Source organism: Neofelis nebulosa, chromosome 2, assembly GCF_028018385.1.
Source record: "Neofelis nebulosa isolate mNeoNeb1 chromosome 2, mNeoNeb1.pri, whole genome shotgun sequence".
Taxonomy (NCBI): Eukaryota; Metazoa; Chordata; class Mammalia; order Carnivora; family Felidae; genus Neofelis; species Neofelis nebulosa.
The window spans coordinates 190027466-190047603 of NC_080783.1; the positions used below are offsets into that span (position 1 = coordinate 190027466).

General features: G+C 56.6%; 1 protein-coding gene across 1 annotated transcript; it reads left to right on the top strand.

Annotated features, from left to right (window-relative positions):
* The first annotated feature begins 10757 nt into the window (after positions 1-10757).
* Positions 10758-16420, top strand: EDN2 (endothelin 2). The gene is made up of 5 exons (XM_058717830.1): positions 10758-10961; positions 11330-11486; positions 12970-13092; positions 14061-14159; positions 15737-16420. The coding sequence occupies exons 1-5, from the start codon at positions 10907-10909 to the stop codon at positions 15828-15830; spliced, it is 528 nt and encodes a 175-aa protein (XP_058573813.1). The 5' UTR covers positions 10758-10906; the 3' UTR covers positions 15831-16420.
* Positions 16421-20138: the final 3718 nt, after the last annotated feature.

Below are 20138 nucleotides of genomic sequence, written 5' to 3' on the forward strand. Positions count from 1 at the left end.
CTGTGTGACCTTGGGCAGCTTATGCAGGCCCTGCCTGCTTCCTAAGCCTGTTTGGAAGATTAGATGAAGGAAAGCGGAGAGAATGCTTGGCACGGGGGCACAGCTCCTCGCAGAGCTGTCATTATCACCAGGTCATTATTACGGACCTGCCTTATGCCTGAGGCTTGGGTGCCAAGGTTGGGCAGCAGGCGGACGATGAACTCAGCGGCAGCCCCAGCCCCTGGCTGACTCAGGCTGAGGAGGCACCGGCAAAAGTGGTGGCTTTATGGTCAGCCTGAGCCAGCCCAGCTCTGGCCCGCCCCTCCCCACCCTAGGATTCACCCAAATCCGAGGCCATTCTGGGTTCCTTATCTGGGGAGATAAAGGCCCCCTCCCCCCCGGATGATAGACCTATTCAGCTGGCTTCTGTGTGACCTTGGTACCCCTATACCCTCTCTGGACCAGCCTTGGGGAGTGCCGGTGGGGGTCAGGCTTCACAAAGCTCCCAGGCGTGTCTTCCACGCAGGCATGGTTGGGGGGAGAGGGGTCCCCTCATTGCCTCTGGGCCCCTGAGGGAGGGGTCCTACTCTTCGGCTCCTCATTATCTGGCCAAAGGTGGTGGTAGGAGATTCCAGAAACCCTGTGACATCATCCTTCTGAGAGCCTGGGGCTTATTTGACACATAGGGAACCTGAGGCGTAGAGGTCAGAAGGCCTTCACCCCAAGCCACACAGCCAATAGCCGGGACGCTGGTGAGTGGGTCTGTCAGCACAGTCAGGCCGCATTTGCTCCAGCCCTCCATTCTCTGTGGGCTCCTGGCTGGGGGTGGCTGTCTCTGTCCCTCTCCACCCCCCAGGACATCCGTTTGGACAAGAATCAGCTTTGGAGGCCCTCACGTAAATCCAGAGGACACAGGAGGTAGGCAAAGCTCAGAGAGCTGGAATTGCTTGGCCCAGGTCACACAGCGAGAGGAGAAGTGAGATTCTATCCTTTATACCCCTACTCTGTGCCCTGCACAGCTGCTTCCCCAATCTGCCAGGGTTTCAGGGCTCCTCAGGCAGCATGCAGGGAGACCCTCTGGTCTCACACACACCCCCTGCCTATGGGTGGCCGAAGAGGGCGTGTACCCATCCTGCCAGGGTGGGCCCACCAGGCCTGCCTGGGCCCGAGGCTCCTTGCCAGGCTCAGATGAAAGCGTGAGGTCATTGGCCATCCCAGCTCCCTGTCCCATCTCGCTGCTGTGACTCAGCCCTGCCATACCCAGACCTCCTCCTCCAGGGGACCCCAGCAATGGCCCGACCTGGCCTGGGCTGCCCCCACTCCCTGTCCGCCTGCTCAGGGCCTCCCACCCTGAGTCACCACTCACCTCACCACCCAGCACACGGCTCGTTGCATAAACAGCCTACTCCTCTCCTCCAAGCTCCCGGAGTTCCCGCTGCTAAAGGCCCAAGAGCCCGGCATGGAGGGCCTTTCCTACTGCCCTCAGACTCGGGCCCCGAGGTCGATCCCCAGGACCCTCAGGACCTGCTTTCAGGGGATTCTCTGGCCCTGACAGGAAAATCTAGAATCGAGGTTAAGAGCTCAGACCAAGGGCTCAGGCTGACCTGGGTTCAAATCCCAGCTCCTTCCTCATTAGAATGGGTGACCTTGGATAAGGTACCTCAGTTTCCCCATCTGAAAAAGGAGGTATTATTAATCAGCTGCATCCCATGCCGATTCTGTGTGGGATCACATACACCAGGACAGTCGGTTAAGCATCTGACTTCAGCGCAGGTCACGATCTTGTGGTTCATGAATTTGAATCCTGCACCAGGTGAGCTCGAGCCCCGCGTCGGGTGAGTGCTGCTTCTCTCTCTCTCTCTCCCTCTCTCCCTCTCTCTCTGTCTGTCCCTTGCTCACTTGTATCCTCTCTCTCAAAAAAAAAAAAAAAAAAAAAGAATGCAGGCTGGGAGGCAGGCATATGTCGATTTAAACATTTAAACGGCTGTGTGACCTTGCGCAAGCCACTCCTTCACTGCTTTCAGCCTCATCTGTAAACTGGAAATAATAAAAAGAATCCCCGCTGCTGTGATGATAACATATATAAAGGTTCTGTGCATTATCTGACACCTGGCACCGGATATGGGTAAATGTTTACATGGGTAAAAGGTAGCGATGCTTAATTCTTAAAGGGCCAGGTGCTTAAGAAGCCCAGGATGGTTTCAGTGACTGATGGGGAGATGGAGAGTACATGGTCCCTGATGCTACCCCAGGGAAGCACTCCCCAGATACTGAGGCTCCCGAGTACCCTTTGCAGGCTGCTCACCATACTTCCCTAGGTGCATCCAGAAGGCTCTTTGAAGAGGTCTTTCTGGGCTGTGGCTAACCTCACACTGTATAGCCCCCGAGGTACCCACAGAGCACAGCATCTCGTGGAGGCCAAAGTTAATGCTCAGATAGAAGAAGGGGCTTGCCTGCAGCCACCCAGCTGAAAGCTCCATGCCCCTTCTTGGCCGCCTCCCTGGACCCCGGGACACCTCACCTCTTATGTCAGAAACAGCACTCAGGAGGAATCACAGAGCTCATCTGCCCAATGGAAGCTCTTGGGACCCTTGCTAGAAACCCAGTTTCCCAAACTCCTTTGGCAATGGAGTCCCACCTACTACCAGTGTTTCCTTGGAACATACTATAGAAACGCTGGGCTGGGCCGCATCAACCCATGAGCCTTTGTCTTTATCTTGTCCCATGATGCTCAAGAGGGTCCCCAAGTGGGGACCCAGGGAGCCTGGGCTGAGACCAGTGGAGGACAATGTTCCTGACTTCTCCATTTCCAATTCAACAAGGATCCACTGAGCAAGCATACGGTCTGGATGAGGGCACCGAGGCCGGGGAGGTCATATGGGTAAAGACAGAGGGAAGAGAAACCTCAGAGACCACGGGGTCTGATAGACCTGAGTTTGAACCCCGACCATAACAGGCCAAGCTGTCCAACCCCTCAGAGTCCGAAGTCTCATTGGAAAATGAAAGCACTGACATACCTTAGAGGGTTATGTTGTAAGGTGAGAACAAGACTGAGACTCTGCTCTGAAATTAAGTGTGACCCATAATGGCTACCATAGCCACAATACCATGATTATACCCATTTTTTTTTAATTTTTTTTTTCAACATTTTTTATTTATTTTTGGGACAGAGAGAGACAGAGCATGAACGGGGGAGGGGCAGAGAGAGAGGGAGACACAGAATCGGAAACAGGCTCCAGGCTCCGAGCCATCAGCCCAGAGCCTGACGCGGGGCTCGAACTCACGGACCGCGAGATCGTGACCTGGCTGAAGTCGGACGCTTAACCGACTGCGCCACCCAGGCGCCCCTATACCCATTTTATAAATGGGAAGACCGGGGCTCAAAGAAGGAGGAAAGGGCACATGTAATGAGAGGTGGGCCTCTGATACAAACCTAGCTCAGCCTGACAACCGAGTCAGAGCCTTTAGCCACAGCCAGCCCTTGGAGACACAGGATAAAGCCAGAAATGTATAGCCTAGCATGGCTGTGAATGAGAACCACATGGGTGTTCAGAAGATGGTTAAATCTCATATCTTAGATTTGGGAAGGCTTCCTGGGGGAGGTAACATTTGTGATGGTCTGTAAGGATGGGCAGAATAAATCAGGTAAGAATGAAAGGACGCTAGGAGGCCCCAGCTTGCACGGAGGAAAGGAGCCAAGAAAATCTGTGGTGTATCCAGGGAATGACAAGCCGTGTGACCTGGTGGGCTAAAGCTTTGGGCACCCAGGTCGTTGGTGGGATGAAGAAGGAAAGATAGTTCAAGGTCAAACCTCAAGTAGTCAGGACACCAGGGTGGGCATCTGGGCTTGGTGAATTGCTTCACCCTGACACCCGGCTGGGTCCTGACTGCAGACAGACTTCCAGCTAAAGCTGGGTTTTCCTAGGCAGGCAGTTTTGGCCCAAATCTGAACACACTTCTTGTCTGGGGTGGCATTATTCGGTATGCCAAAGCAAATGTGAGTAGAGCAAGCCAGGGTGGCCAAGTGCTATTGGAGGGACAATGTGACACAGAGTAGTAGAGGGGCCACTCATGGGGGATCTGGCCCATGATATGCAGATAGCACAATTTCTAGTAGGACCTCTGACCACCTCCCCCTACTCCCCACCCCCCCACGCACACACACCATTCCTTTCCAGGAGCATGTCTATACCAAGAGGTCCACATGCACCTTGCAGGCCAGAATGAAAAAGGGGATAGAGGCTGGCTAACAGAGCCCCCCCTGTGTCAGGCAACAGGCCAAATCTTCCATTTGCTCTGCCATAAAGCCTCCCAGTAGCTGTGAGGTGGGATTTTTCTTCTTAAGACACCTTTGACGGACGTGGCCTCTGACGCTCAGGAAGGTTAAGCTGTGGTGTGCCCTAGGTCACATGGCCAGTGAGCAAGAGAACCGGCCTCAGACTGGCCGGCCCCTGTCCTGCCCCACTTCCATCCTGGCACGGTGCTGGGCATTTGTCCATAGCGGGACGGTGGAGGGGGGAAGGGGACTCGGGCCTGAGTCACAGGGCTTTGAAGTTGACAGCTGGATCTGCCAAGCCACAGAGGTTCCAGAGGTGGGCTGGCTTCTGACTCACCCCCACACCCTGAGCCAGCCCCAGGCAGAGGCTTCAGCTCCTGACCACGCTCTTGCCTGCCAGGGCCCAGTTGTGCCTCTCCTGGGTCATTCATGGCTCAGGATTCCCAGGAGCCGGGCAGGAAGGCCAAGGCCTGTAGGCAGTGAGGTATCCCAGGCACACCTCTGCTCAGGAATTTCGGCCTGGCATCACAGGGGGAACCCCAAGATTTGCCTGCCTTCTGGGCACCAAGCTACCCTGATGATAGAGGCACCAGGCACTTATTTTTAGCTGACGTTTAATTCTAGAAGCGAGTACTGTACTTCTGGTGGCCTGACCTCCTGGAAGCTCACCCCTTCCCAGAGGGGAAAGGCGTCCCCCTGGTGGGGCACTGGGCGCGCCTTGGAAAACATGGGTTCTAGGCAACAGAGTGGGTGTGACTCTGAAAACCTACCAGTTGCATGTCTTGGCTAGTGGTGGCAGTGGGATGGAGGGGAAGGTTGGGGTGCAGGGGCCTAGCAGAAAGAAAGGAGTCCAGGCATTATGGGTTTCCAGAGCCAGGGCTAGCAGGGTGACCTCGGGCAAACTGCTCCCCTACCTACCTGGACCTTGGCTTTGTCAAGGGCCCTTCCCTCTTGAGATGCTTCTCTAATTTTTTTTTTTCTTAAATATTATCTTAGGTCTCCATGATTAGAACATGCTGAAGATGGAAACAGAAAGGAGAAGAGGACTCGATAGCCCTCATCAGAAAGATGTCTGTGCGAGAACAAGCTTTGTCTGGTGGGACGGGGTCATCTGTTCCATTTCACTGAAGTGTTGGGGAGAAACCATGTGTCCAGGCCTGTGGTAAGCCCTGGGGTGGGGATTCCAGAGAAGACCATGTCTCAATGAGCTCATTGGCTCAGTGAGGAGGCACACCTCTCTCCCCAGGAAATAACCAAGTATCTCCAGGACAAGTGTGATGTGCTATTCAGAGCTTGTCAAGGTTTGACCCTTCTAATCTCTCTAACCACATCTGTCATTAAAGAGGTGGACGCACGGGAGACTGGCTGTGTAGATGTATGGATAGAAGGGTCGGTGAAAGGTTAGATGATGGATGGATGGATGGATGGATGGATGGATGGATAGATGGATGGATGGATAGATGGATGGATGGATGGATTGGATGGATGAGTAGATGAAGGGACATTGGATATGCATGGTATAGGTTGTTGGTCCCATAGCAAAAAAGGATAAGGGGGAAAGTTCCAACCTTGCCTCTTATTCACTGTGTGACCCCGAGTAAGTCACTTCCTTATCTATAAAGTGAGAATCTGGAAAGATCTCATGTATAAAGTGAGAATTATGACCCTCACCTGCCTCCCAGGTCTATCGTGGGTATCTGGCGAAATAAGAATGGACTGTCCATGTCTGTCTGACAGCTGTGACGAGGCCCCAGCGACAGACCTTGTAGGCATGGGCTGTATGTTGTTTTTACTATGGGGGTGAGGCCCCCCCATAGACACAGGTGGGAGGCTACTTCTACTCTGGCGGTTCCCACTCTCCCAGTCTGCACAGGGCTCTGCCTTCCCAGGGAGGCTGACCTCCGAAGAAAAGGTGCTACAGGAAAGTTCCCTATGGTCCTGGGAGCCCGGAAAGCACGTGGAGGGCACACAACATCCAGAGTGAAGGCTCTGAAGTTACACAGACCCATTTGGTAACCTTGGCTCTGCCACTTTCTAGCTGTCTGACATTAGGCAAGTCCTGAGCCTCAGTTTCCTCATTCACAAAATAGGGACTAATTGTGGTACCCACCTCTTAGGTATGGTGTGACAGTTAATGGAGATAATGCATGTAAATCAGCTAGCGCGGATTTACTTGGAATTCACTAAATACTCAGCAAGTGTGTGTTTACCCCACACCCCTAAAAGGCTAAGTGGGGAATGGGGCCCTTAGCACTTTGGAGGTAACTCAGAAACTTTGAGTCCAGAGATTTTCATCCTGGATGCTGAGTCCCTGAGTTGGTTTTCTCATTTCACAAAGTTCGTCAGGACTCACAGGGCCTCTTGACGAGGGTGCCTTGACTGAACAATAACTGCTTTCGGCTGAAGTTCCAGCAGGTTCCGCGGGCCTCGCTGACCCTGTCCTGATTACCCCTAGATTAATAACAAACGCGGCACATGAGTTATTCCTTTAAAAGTAGGGTTTATGTGGGAGATATAAATCTCTCCAAATGGGCTGAGGCAGAGGGAGGAGGAGATCGAGGAAGGGGGTGTCCTCCCAGGGAAGCCGTGGACACCAGGCGAGCTGGTCCTGCAAGGCCGAGACTGCCCTTGCAGAGACCCAGCATGGGGACGATGGTGTGGGTGGTGGCCAGCCCTGCTGGCTCGGGGTGCACTGTGGCCCATGGCAGGAGGCCCAGACCACCCACCAGAAAGAGGCCCCGAGGCTGAGTGGCCCCAGGCCTGAATGGGGGCAGCCCTGCCCTGCAGCCTTGGGGGCAAATCATGATGGGAATGTCTGAACCTCCTCAGTCCCTAGATCCCCAACCCGGGCTGGCTCCAGAGCCAAACCCTCCCCAACCCCTCATCCCCTGCAGGCTCCAGACATCTCCCCCTGACCAGCCCCATCTTCCCAGCGGCTCGCTCTGCTGAACTGCCTGCACGGTGTGTGCCTGCAAACGAGACGCTGTGTCTCTTCCACCGGGGGCTGCACACAGAACTTCCTGAAACCTGGTGGGGCCAGGGTGGTGGCCACAGGGAAGCAACTGGTTTTCTGGAGGGGAGGGACCAGGGGGTCTCACGCTGGTGGCAAGAGGTGACAGGGCTATCTGGGGAGCTCTAAACTCTGGTCAGGTTGGTTCTGAATGCCATAGGCTGTCAGAGCTGAGAGCACCCCTCTCAGAAGGCAGAAACACTTCCCAGGGAAGCCAAGGAAGGGGCAGGACTTGCCCAAGGCCACACGGGATGCGTAGCAGAGCTGGGAAGAAGTTTGTTGTTCCTGCAAACGCACCAGGCACCTGCTGCAGCCCGTGGCCTCCCTGTTGGACAACATCGCCAGACATTTAATCCTCACCCCTGTGCATCCTCTATCCCACACGGTGGCCTCAGCTGCTGGACAGCCGAAGATATTTGCTCTTAGTCCAGAGGGTCTAGAGGGGGCTTTGGGGGGGCATTGAGGGTGCACGGGAAGGTGGCCTAGCTCTAGCCCAGGCCCCCGGCCCTCCTGCCACTGGGTCCTTCCTAGCAGCCCTTCCCAAACAGACCCAGGGGCTCAACTTGGACCCCTGGCAGCTTCACAGGTGTACTGGAAAGACTGGGGCTGGAAAAGTAGCCACGAGAACATGTCCGGCCCCATCACTGTCTTGAGCAAGTCGCTGCTCCTCTTGGACCTCAATTATCTCATCCAGCAAATGGGAGTGGACACTGGAGAGGATTTCTAGAGGGCAGTTTCTGGCACAGCATCTCACCCAGAAATACGCCTCAACTTCTCTCTTCCGCCAACCTGCCCTCCCCACAAATCTCTCCTTGGATTGGGCCGGAACCGAGCACGAGTGGAGCAAATTATTTTGTGCACAAAATGATTCCCTCCAAATCCTGACCGGGGGGGGGGGGGGGGGGGGGACCTTCAGTGAATCCCTGTCCCCAGACCTGACCTGCAGCTTTACCAGGCAGGGAACAGGGCCAGATCGGGTTGGGGCAGTGCAGCAGCAGCTGACCAGAGCAGTGGGGCTGGGGACCATGTAGCCAGGCCAGCTGGGAGGGGCAGAGGTGATGGTCAGGGCCAGGCTAGAGAGCTATGGGGCTGGGGCTGGGGTTATTTTTAACTCAGCTTAATTTTCTCTACCTGGAAACCAACCCTTGCCGGTGGGGTAGCGCTGTTCCGGGAACGCTTTCACCCCCTAGGATCTGAGCTCGCTCAGGTTCCGGGCCTGCCCTCTCCATTTCACAGGAGCCCTGTTTGTCCAGCTCAGGGCAGGGGAGGAACTGGAGCCAGGCACAGCTCCCTGCACTGACCCCACGAGGCCCAGGCGGTGGCCCCTGCCCTGTCGTCTTCCTCCTTTCACACCAGAGACGGATCCTGTCTCCTGGTCCGTTTAATTCTTCTATTATGTTTCCCAGACTCAGAGCCTCTGGTTCCCTATTGTCCTGAGCAGCACTTTGCGTTTGTGTAAAGATTAGACGCAGTGGAACCTTCACTCTCCTTCCAAATGGTCTTTCTCTTTTACTTTCTCAAATCCGAGTCCTTTCTCTCGCGCTAGGCTCTGCTTCCTTGTCCTCCCTCTCTCCCTACCTGCCTTTATCTGATTCCCTGTTTGTTTTCCTCACCACCCAGACCCCCTCCTGCTCCCTGCTGACCTGCTTGTTCTCCTTTCTTCTCTTCATGGTTCAGTAGTTTGAATTCTCTATCCACCCCCTGCCCCCACCTGAACCCTGCTTGATTTCGTATTTATATTCTCTCAGAGGCTAATAGAAATGACTAGGAGTATTGCTCACCTCATTCCAGAAATACTCTTCTAAATTCTTAGAGAGGCACCTTGCGGGGGAGGGCAGTGAGCACTGCGTGGGGAGTCTCTGTTTTTTGCTGGAGAGACCGGGAGACCAAGATCTGAGACCTGAGTCCCTGTGCCAGCGCTGTGCAGACTGGACCAGGCAGGGCTCTTCTCTGAGCCTTCATTTCGGCTCGGACAGTAGGGGAGCTGATCCCGGATGGTCACAGCCGCCTCCCAGGGCCACAATGGAGAGGAGTTGAAAAGGCTCTGAGCACGCAGTAGGTGCTCAGAAATGTTTATTCCTGCTTGCATTGCAACCTGACCCAGCCTGGGGGAAGGAAGGTAACTCCGACGGCTACCTCCGTCCTCAGGTCCCGTCCCTCTGCACCAGGATGGCACAGGCACACGCAGACACACGTACGTGCTCTGGTCTTGCCCTAGGAAGAAGCCAGCTCACCTGTTCCTCTGCGGTCATCTATTGCCCCCTTCGTAGACATCTAACGACAAAACCGCTGCTGAACACAGGAACTAAAGCTTGAGCAGCCTGGGTTCCTGGGGACCTAAATTTCTGCGGGTTCAAAGCCAGGCATGTATTCATTCACTCCCCCCTCCCTCAGAGAGCACTCGCTCAGAGGGCTCCTACTGTGCATCAGGCAGGCTCCCGGGCCCCGCGCGTTCCCTGGAGTTCTGGACCTCAAGATTGCTGGAGAGATAAGCCCAAAGTCATGAGTCAGGCAGGCTGGAGAGTAAGGCTCTGGGAGTTCCGAGAAATGAGAAGGCTTTTCCTGTTGTGCCTGGAGACAGGGTCCCTGGAAGACATTGCAGGAGGTGGACTCTGAGCCAGGCCGGGCCAGGAACAGAGGACGACTGCCAGTTCCACCAGCTGCTTAGCTCAGCACCGGCGCATCCCCACTCTGTCTCCAGCAAGACCTGGCTTCTGAGAAGCAGAATGCTCGCCCCCGAGCCACCCAGACGCCCCTGCCTTGCCTTTTGTGAAGAGAGTACCCACCGAGGTGAACCAAGCACCCTGCCATGTCCAAGGTTGAAGACCTTTCAAGGAGTGCTTTATATATGGGCCCACAGGGGCAATAGGTCCTGAAAAGGGCCAGAACTCCCATCCCCAGGCCCTGGGAGGAGGGATGGGGAAGGAGGGAAGAGGGGCACTTCCTGGGTGAGGTAAGGATGAGACAGCTCTAGGCTGGTCAGAGGCCAGGGGTGGGTTGTGTCCTTCACTGAGGAAAGCAGGCCCAGAGACGGCTCTGACTTGCCCAAGGCCACACAGCCTTGAGTACCCCCTTTCCCCTCCCACACAATAGAAAGGGCATCCTCAGCCTTGTTGGCAGTAAGCAGGCAGGACGGCAGGGTGCCTTCCAAGGAGAGAGAGGGTTCTGCTCATGGGCCTCCCCTCCCCAACTCTTAGCTCTGGGCAAGACCCATGGGACAGCCACACAGAGAGTGAGGAAGGGGACTCGGAGCACTTTGGGGATGACTTGAGGAAGCCCAGCAGGACTGGGAGAGGTCCCTGGGGGCCGCAGGGGCGCTTCGGTACTCCAGGAGGTGCTCCAGGCACAGAGGGAGGAGCGGGGCCTTCCCTCCCGCCTCCGCCCTCCCCTGCCCCCCTCCCCTCCAACCGCGGAGGCCGGGGCGGGCCAGGCGCCTGGGGAGGAGGCGGTGTCCCTGGCTCTCCTGTGCGGCAGGGCAGGGCCGGTCGGTCGGGCAGAGGCGGGGCTGTGCCTGGTGTTATAAGAAGCAGCCAGGGCACTGAGGCAATGAGCTATCGGCTCTGCCTGGCAGCAAGACGCTGGCAACAGGCACGCTCCCTGCTCTGGTCCAGCCTGTGCGCTCCACCGCCACTGTGGTCGCCATGCCCACCGCCTGGTGCTCCATCGCCCTGGCCCTGCTCCTGGCCCTGCATGAAGGTGAGCTGCCCTAGCCTCACCTGCGGCGGCAGCGCCCCCCGCCCCCACCCGGGGTCCGCTTGCAGGTGTCTCCTGCCCCAGGGCACCGTACCCGCAAGCCAGCTGGGGGGCATCCAGGGGTGGGGGCCCCGCAGCGGCGGCCGCTTCAAGGGGCTCTGCAAGTCAAGAGGTGCTGCAGGCACAGGACAGCCACCAGCCCTTCCCCCCAGGACTGCTGGGGCTTCCCCTGGCTGGCCTGGAGCTCCTAAGCAACGAGAATGCCAACTTCCTCAATTACGCGAGAGGAGGAGCCCGGCGGGTCCCCCTATCCCGCTGTGCCGGGCACCCCGACCCACCTGTCCACCTCTGTCCCCCTCCTGTGCGTGCAGGCAAGGGCCAGGTGGCTGCTGCTCCGGACCAACCAGCACCTTCACACCGCGCGCGAGCCTCCCACCTGCGGCCTCGACGTTGCTCCTGCAGCTCCTGGCTCGACAAGGAGTGTGTCTACTTCTGCCACCTGGACATCATCTGGGTGAACACTCCCGGGTGAGCTACCGCGGGGATCCAGGCGGGGCCGCTAGACGCGGGGCAGGGGGTGGGGAACCCCGGGCACCGTGCGGCTCTCCCTGGGCCTCCAGACGGGATCACTGAGCTAGTATCAATAGTTACTGGTTACCGTTCCAACGCCCACGTGGGGAATGCCTAAGTAATCCAGGGCTGGCTCCTGAGAATTCTCACGGCAGCCTGGTAGGAAAGCATTGGCCCCATTCTCCAGATCAGGGTACCGAGGCTCAGAGAGGCTGGGTGCCTTCCCCGGGATTACACAGGAGGAAGTCCATGGTAGACAGAGGCTCCATCCCAGGCCCATGGATGCCACGCTGCCTCTGCATGACCTTCCAAGCATAATACGAGTAATGACAGTGCCCGTGTCTCGGCTGTGCCAGGCCCTATGCCGAGCACTGCTCGTATGTTATCAGCTCCTGAATCCCTCATCCTCCCCGTGAAGCAGGTAGTGCTGTTGTCCCCAGTGACAAGACGAGAAACCTGCCCTGTGTCACCTGGCAGAGCCGGGGTGGGAGCCTAGTGCTGTCTGTTCTGTCTGCACCCGCACTGCCTCCGGGCCACTGCATACTTCAAGTTGAAGTTTCTGTGTGTGTGTGTGTGTGTGTGTGTGTGTGTGTGTGTGTGTTCCCTTCCCCAAATTGCAAAAGGCAAGAGAAGCCCTGCACGTAAGCGTGTGTGGAGCTAATCCGCATCCAAACACTTGCTCAGGGCGGGAACCCTGCCAGTCCCTGCGTGCCGGGTCCACCTGGAGTCATTACAACCCCAACCGCATCGTCTAAAATTAGCTCTGGCACCTGAAGGTGCTGGTCCAGCCGGCCACAGGGCCCCTGCCCTGCCCCCAGCCCGCCTTGGCCAGACTTTCAATCTGAAACCGACCCCACCTGATCTCACACACGCACATGCACCCACAAGCACATGCACACACACACACCGTTTTTAGGTCAAAGCGCTCAGACACATTTATCACCCCTCCGGGCAGGTGGTGGCCAGGTGAGGGCAGCTTAGCCTGCGTGTTTACTGCTGTCAGATGGTATTTTCTCCTCTCCTCCGGGGGGACTAGCAAGGCTCCATCCTCCAGCTCGAGCTCCTAGCCGTGAGAGGGGTCGGGCTGGGGGGACGCCCCACTTCCCAACTTAGGGAGAGAGCACGGTTCCACCCCATCCTCCCCATGCTGGCAGTCTTACTGAGCAGGGCCAGAGGCGGGGAGCAAGCAGAGGCCCAGAAAGGGGAGGGACGTTGTCCGGGACCACCTGGCACCCGGGCAGAAGAATGCACTGAGGCTTCCCGAGGTCAGGGGCTGGCAGCCTTCTGCTTCCAGCCCGGTGGCACGGGTGGCCATGCCAGGATGCACCGCAGACGGCCTCTGCTTGCCAGTGGCCTTAGTTTATCTCATCCTCTGTCCCTCTCCCTCTCTCCTCCTCTCTCTCCACCCTACACCACTACCTTGCTGGCTGCCCGCCCACAGACAGACAGCTCCTTACGGCCTGGGAAATCCGCCAAGACGCCGGCGCCGCTCCCTGCCAAAGCGCTGTGAGTGCTCCAGTGGCAGGGACCCCGCCTGTGCCACCTTCTGCCATCGAAGGCCCAAGTAAGTGCACACCCAGGCTGCAGAGGCCAGGGTGGCTGCTAGCCTGGACCTGGAGAGCAGGGTGTCTGGAAGATCAGCAGGAGAGCAGAGTGGCTAACAATGGTGGGGGTGGGGGGGAGGTCCTGGGGGCCCATAGGCTGCCCTGGGCCCATGGGGCATGTCCCTTTCCGTGGGGAACCAGTCACCCCAAGTCCCTCCTAGTCCCCAGCTCCGGGGTCTTCTGAGAGCTCCCACCCTCACTCGGGGGCAGGAGGGATTCTCCTCAGGTGTCAGCTAAAGCAGTCCAGGCCCAGAGAAGGGAGGGGACTTGTCTCATCGGGCCACACAGCTAGTCAGAAGGAGAGCTGGGCTTTCAGCCTTAGTCTGCCTGACCAAGTCCACGGGGCTTTGGATTTGGGACAGAGCCTCGGAGGGCTTTGGAGTTTCCGCGGAGAAGTGACATCTGGAGTCGGGAGGCCCTGGCACCATCCCAAGGTTGTCACGGAATTGCTGAGGAAGGGGCGGGCGGGGGTGCTCTGCCACACCTCTTCGCTCTCCGCACCTCAGTTTTCCCATCTGTTAAAGAGGTGGGGGACTTTGTCCCCTCCCTCGTCCCCTCGGAGCATTTGGGGAAAGCAGAAAGTGGCTTCCCCGTCTCGAACCTCCCATCCCCGCGATGGTTTATGAGAAACTCCTCCTCCGAGACTCAAACCGGGGCTCCACCCCTGCCTCAGTTTCCCCTACAAAAGGCCGTGCTCAGCTGCAGGTGGCTGGATTCTGGGAAGGTCGGGCACCCAGCTGCCTCTTTCTGAGGCTAAGAACGTATTCCCGGTAGCTCAGTTTTCCTCAGTCCCCACCCCGCCTGGGAAGGGAAGGAGGCCAGGTGCACAATGGATCTGCTGGGGCGGGGGGAGGGTGCTGGGCCTACAGCCAGGTGTTCTCAGGGCCCTGGACAGCCCCTCACTCGGGCCCTAACGCTGTTCCTTCAGGCCTGAAGCCGTGGTGGTCCCAGGCAGTGGACCCCCTCCAGACGTGTTCCAGGCTGGCAGGACACGGCCATCGGCAGGAGAGCTCCTCCAGCAGCTGAGGTGAGCGGTGCCCCCACTGACTGAGCACCTCCTGTATGCCTTGCACATTTCCCTTGTTCTCCGTATGAGGCACGACTGGGTCCTCACCGGGCAGCCAAGAGAACTGAGGCTCAGAGAAGTTAAGACATTTGCCCAAGGGCACAGCGGTCTGTGGCATCTGGCTGGTTCCAGAGCCTGTGACCTTGCCTGCTGTGCCCTTTGTTCCCACCAGGCCTAGCAGTGGACTTTCTCAGGCGAGTTGAGGGATTGTGACCGTGGAAGGCCCTCTACTGTTCATTCAGGTTGTGTCTCAAGGAAGCGTCTCCTACGTGCTGGGCCCACAGTGGCCGACTACCCAGCCTGTCCCCTCCCCGCTGTCCCAGACCGGATCCCCTTCCTGGCCGCCTCCGCGTGGCTCAGCTCGAGGCCTGGCGCACAGGAGGTGCCCGCGAATGTTTGTCCAACCAAACTGACTTGAGAATAGAGACCCTGCATCTGGCTGTGTAGACAGGCGGCTAACGGAGCAGCTTCTGAGCCAGCTCTGTCCCCAGCAAGGCTTTGTGACCTTGAGCTTGTCATTTCACTTTTCTGTGCTTCCGGCTCCCATTTTTGTTCCAGGGGCAGCAGTGCAATCCATCTCTAGGGAATCGTTGTGAGGGTAGATGAATCGACATATGTGGGGCGCCTCGAGCAGGGCCTGGCACCCCAGGGGAGCTTTTGCAGGTGTCAACCATTCCGACCTCTGTCCCTGAGGCTCCTCGGAGCTGGCCGGTGCTGGGGCCCAGCTCAGCCCCTCAGGGGCTCCCATCTTGGTGGAGAGGAGGAAACGTAGGAGAAAGGGCAGGATGGTGGGTTGGGGAAGACGCAGCATACGCTTCGGAAGTATCTTTGGATGAAAAGAAAATCATGGTTTAGACTCTGCAAGTGCATATGGCACCTCCTGTGGGCAAACAGCTCACTTTGCCAGCCTACACTCATCCTCACACTGGCTCAGGCCTGTTTTCATTTTACAGACCAAGAAAGGGGCTCGGAGAGGTTGACACATCTGCCTGAGCTCCCAGAGCTGGGACCTGAAGCCAGCCTCCTAGCTCCCGGTCTGGGACACTTTGAGCCAGGACGAGACCGCTTGGGTGATGCCAGAGTCCTTCCCAGGGCCTCATCCTGGTTCAAAGGGAAGCTAGGACCCGTGTTTGTCTGGGTTGAACTACCCTGAGCTGGACCTTGAAGAATGGGAATTTCAGTAGGTGGAATGTGGGTGGAGGGAAGGTAAACAGCCTAGAAGGCGCAACATGAGCAAAGGTGTGGACGTGGGAAGGCAGGTCACAGGAGATACACTGGTCTCGGCCCTCTGGTCCTTCCAGCAGTATTTGATGTTGGATGTCAGCTTTGTCAAAGTCCTCGTGGGCAGGGAAGCTTCTAGGCCTGGTCTGGCCTGTCCTTGATGCGCAGACTTTGTTTTCAGGGTCAGCTGTGGCTGACCTCTGACCCCAGAGCAGCTATGATTAAAGGGGCCCGTTCCTACTACTGCTGTCTCTTGCAGGGAGCTCTTGGGCAGTCCATATCTCCTGAGATGCTAAATTGACCCTTCTTGATTCCAGGGACATTTCTGCAGCCAAGAGCCACTTTGCTAGGCGACAACAGGTGGCAGTGAGGGAACTGAGGCCTACACACTCCAGGCGGAGGAAGAGATAGCACCGGTGGCCAAGGAATGCTGGGAAGGAGCCTGTGTGGAGCCAGGAGGAGAGGGGCAGCCCAGAGCTGGGGAATCCACCTGCTGGGAAGGCACATGCTTTGGCCTCCTCGTGCAAGTGAGGGAACTTCCTTCCAGGCAGCTCGTGCCCTCACACGGCCCGGGGAAAGCCTTCAGCCACGTCCCCCCGCCGGCCCCAGCCCCACCATGCCGCTGGAAGGAACCGCATGAGGAATGTGCTAACCTGGAGGCCACGTCCCGAGAGGTTTCCTGCCTGTTGGCTACAAGCCAGAATCGATGCGCAGCGGTGGACCCTAGACCCAAGCCAGCCCTGGAGGCTGGACGGGTCCACCTAAGGGCTGGCGTCCTGGGTGGCCCCCGTCTGACCCCTCCAGCTCTGCCTCCCCAGAGTCCTCACACTCTCATACCCTCGGGACACTCCTGGGGAGAACGGCCTGTTCTGCTTCACCTGCCTGTATATAACTTATTTGCTCTAAGAACTTTGAGAATTCCACTTATTTATTTTAATGTATTTTTTTAGACTCAGTTATTTACCTGCGAACTTGTGTTTGTAATAAACCATGAAATGGTACCCTGGTATTTTGTCTTGGCTGAAGCAGAGGTGGGAGGCACCTTGCAGGACGGGGCTGCTTAGAAGTTAGGGGGACCCATGAAGGAGAGGGAAGGGGTCCGGGGCAGGTGGCCGGAGCCCTGCATTCCACTTCCCAAGCTGCCGCTGGGCACTTCTGGCTGCTATCCCACCCTCTCTAGGCTTTTGCCTGTCATGTGCCTGGACAGCCATTTGTGGCTTTGACATCTAGGATTCCTCTGTTCCCAGCAGGCCAGTCCCTGCGGCCAGGCCTTTCCCAAGAGTGTGTTTGGAAGGAGTCGAGGCTACGAGAATACCAAGACCCCCTTCTTCCCCAGCTGCCCTGTGCCACCAGGAACTGTTGTGAGGCCCAGAGCCAATCTGTCCAGTGAGGGCTGGGGCCAGATGGTCCCAAGACTGTGTACTGCCCTAGTGGCCAGTGATGGGTGCTATGGTGGAGCCACAGCCTGACCCCGGTCTCATCCCTCTCCTTGGACCTTGCTCACTTCCTTGACTGAAGAAGCCCAAGGCTCTAGGATTGCTGCCAGGGCCCAAGAAGCGGCCCACCTGAGTTCCAGGGATAGCCAGCAGCCACGATCACCCCTGCTGGCAGTTCCTGGACCCACAGCCTCCATTTCTGCCAAATCCTCCTGTGACAAGCTGTTCCCTTTTCTCCCGGCTGGCTTGTGCTGGGAGTGGCAGGTGGCCTGAGCTGGCTGTTGAAAAATAATTATTTACACACTGCTCTAATCCTGCCTTGTCCGTGAAGCCAGCCCTGACCCCTTCGTGGAAGGATAACATGCTGACATGTAGTGAAATCCTACTGTATACTGGCACTTTACCTGTATTAACTCATTTCCTCCTCACAACAGCCCCATGACATAGGTACGTTTATTATCTCCATTTTAAAGGTGACAAAATTGAGGCACAGAGAAGGCAACTGACTGGCCCAAGGTCACACAGTGAGTAAGTGGTGGTATCCGGATTTGAACCCAGAGTCTACGGTACAAATGTATGTCTGCATTTCATAAATATTATTGGTGGAATTCGTGGATCAGCACTGCAGTGTGACCCGAAACAAATCTCTTTCTGGGCCTCAGTGTTTTTCAATCTATAAAGTGAGAAGCGATAGTCCCAACCTTGTAGGGCAGGTAGGAACACTGAACAGACTGCTGGGCTCAGCCCCCGGGGCGTGATAGGAGGCAGAGACTGCTTGTCAGGGTCATCAAAGGGATTTTGTAATGAGAACAGCCCCAGAGCTGGAGGACCGAAGGTGGGGCAGCTGGGGTGACAAGGGGTGGTCAGAGAAAGAATCCTGGACAAAGGGGCTACTCCTGTAGCCTCCAGAGATGAGTAAGACTCAAATAAATAGAAAAATGCAGGAAGGAACTCCAGACAGAGGGAACAGGCAGAAGCTATGGCAGTAAGAGTGACAAAGGAGATTCCCACGGAGGACCCCTATGTGGCTGGAGCCCAGTGAATGGGGAAGCAAGTTCACCACCCCACCCCACCCCCTGCCCTCGGAGGTCCACGGTGCATCCTAGGTGGTGAGGCTTGGGGTAAGGGAGCCCAGGAGCAGGGAACACCTCTCAAATCTCAGCAGAGCCTGATGTCAGAAGACTCTCCCTCCCTGGCAGCCCAGCATTCCATGCAAAATGGCTCCCTGCCTCCTGGGAGACCCAAAGCCAATAGCCAGTGGCCAGGCTGGGCAGCTGAGTTAGGGCAACCCCAGGATGACGGGTATGATGGAAGCCTGGCAGAAGGATGATGAGATCCTGACCGAGGGTGTGTCAGAGGCCCGGGGAAGCAGGCATTCCCTGCCCTTGGCACAGGCCCCTGTGGCCCTGGCCAGAGTTCAGAGATCAGAAACTCAAATGATTAAGTCACAGAGATGATTAAAGGGAGGGGAGGAGGCCCAGGAGGCAGGAAAAGGCAAGGTGACAACGCAGTCCCTTGAGTCCTGATTCCTGGGGAATGAGGGCCTCCTGCACTTTGGGGGGTCCTACTGTGCCCTTCCTCGGTCATACCTCTTTCCACAGGGCAAGAAGTTTGTGTGCCCCTAGTCTGCGCCTGCTACTAGGCCGCATTGCGGGGATCTGAGGCCCCAGAAGCATGGGGGAAGGTGAGACAGTGTGCGGAAGGAGCAGAGGAAAATCTGTGAGGGGCGGCTTCCAGGTCAAAGGAAACCCTGGGAAGCAAGATGTCAGCATTTTGGGGAGTCTGTCTGGATTTTATAGGACAACATCTCCCCTTTTCCTGCCTTTTTCTGTCTTTTCCATAAATACTTAACTGGTTTTGTCAAGGCTTTTTGAGTCCAATCTATGTTCCTTTTGGCTAGAACACCAGGCAGAGAAAGGCCAGAAGGGGGCACAGAATGACCCAGATTTACTCAGGTACCATGCACAGACAGAAGCTGAGGCAGAGGGGAGTTTGCTCCCATGTTCAAGACCATGCAGCCTGATATATGCCCAGGCTGTAGACTGGGTCTTCTGTCCTTGGGCTGCCTCTCCTCACACCCCTCACTCAGGAAAGAACCCCAAGGAATGAGTCTCTCTCTCTCTCTCTCTCTCTCTCTCTCTGTCTCTCTCTCTGATTAAAAATGGAGACCAGGTTGCCGGGTTTCAGAAATGGCATCTACTGATGAATAATTCCCTCTCAGGAGACTCCTGTGAGTGAGACAGACACAGCTTCTGGCCCCACAGGCCAAGAGGAGAGCCCTCCCAAAAAACCACTACTAGGGGCACCGGGGTGGCTCAGTTGGTTAAGTGTCCGACTTCAGCTCAGGTCATGATCTCACGGTTCCTGAATTCGAGCCCCGTGTCCGGCTCCGTGCTGATAGCCCCGAGCCTGGAGCCTGCTTCGGATTCCGTGTCTCCTTCTCTCTGCCCCTCCCCTGCTCGCACACTCTATTTCTCAAAATTAAACGTTTAAAAAAATTAAAATAAAGTTTAAAAAAATACTATTAAGTATTAAGATAAAATAATAATAATAATAATAGTTAGCATTTACTGAGCACTCACTAGGTGCTTTCTGTGTATGAATTCCTTGGTTCTTTACCGCAACCTATGCAGCAGGTTCGACAATTATTATTCCCATTTTATAGAAGCGGTAACCAAGGAATTGAGTAACTTGCTCAAAGGCACATAGCTACTATATGACTGAGCTGGGATATAAACCTCAGGCTCTAAACTTCTATGCCTTACTGCCTCTCTGATAGGACATCCATACTGTGAAAAGAGTTCCGGGCATGAGGGAGCCCAGGGTGGCTTCCTGAAGGAGGTGACGTCTAGGCCCAGCTCAAGAGAATCAGTCAAGTGAAGGAGAGCAGACAAGAGTGTTCCAGGCGGACGGAGCAGCAGAGGTGAAGGCTCGGCAGGGAAGGGAGCTATTCTCGGGAGCTCCCTTTCAGGAAGCGAAAGAAGAAAGGGGCGTAGGGAGGTCTGGAGAGGGGGAAGCAGGAGGGCGTAGTGCCATCTTGAACCCCAGGTCAAGCCTGAGCACCTGGCATGGGAGAAGGGGCTCCAGACAGAGAGGTCTACAGCAGCGGTCACTCTGCGTCACAGCCTCAGACAGTGAGTCCCAGGAGAGTATGACCGTGCCTGAAATGCCCTCCACTTGTTCCTCATGCCTTTCGATCAGACCGCACTTGCTGCACTCAAGGGCCTCGCAGCCTGGCAGGGAAGACAGACAAGGCCAAGCGAAGGGACGGGCGGTGGGATAC

What these genes read in the sequence shown, in the direction of transcription:
- EDN2 (XM_058717830.1), top strand. Translation starts at nt 10,907, where the DNA reads ATGCCCACCGCCTGGTGCTCCATCGCCCTGGCCCTGCTCCTGGCCCTG. An exon ending in ATCTGGGTGAACACTCCCGG is followed by an intron (nt 11,487 to 12,969) that starts GTGAGCTACCGC and finishes GCCCGCCCACAG; the next exon opens with ACAGACAGCTCCTTACGGCC. An exon ending in GAGCTCCTCCAGCAGCTGAG is followed by an intron (nt 14,160 to 15,736) that starts GTGAGCGGTGCC and finishes TCTTGATTCCAG; the next exon opens with GGACATTTCTGCAGCCAAGA.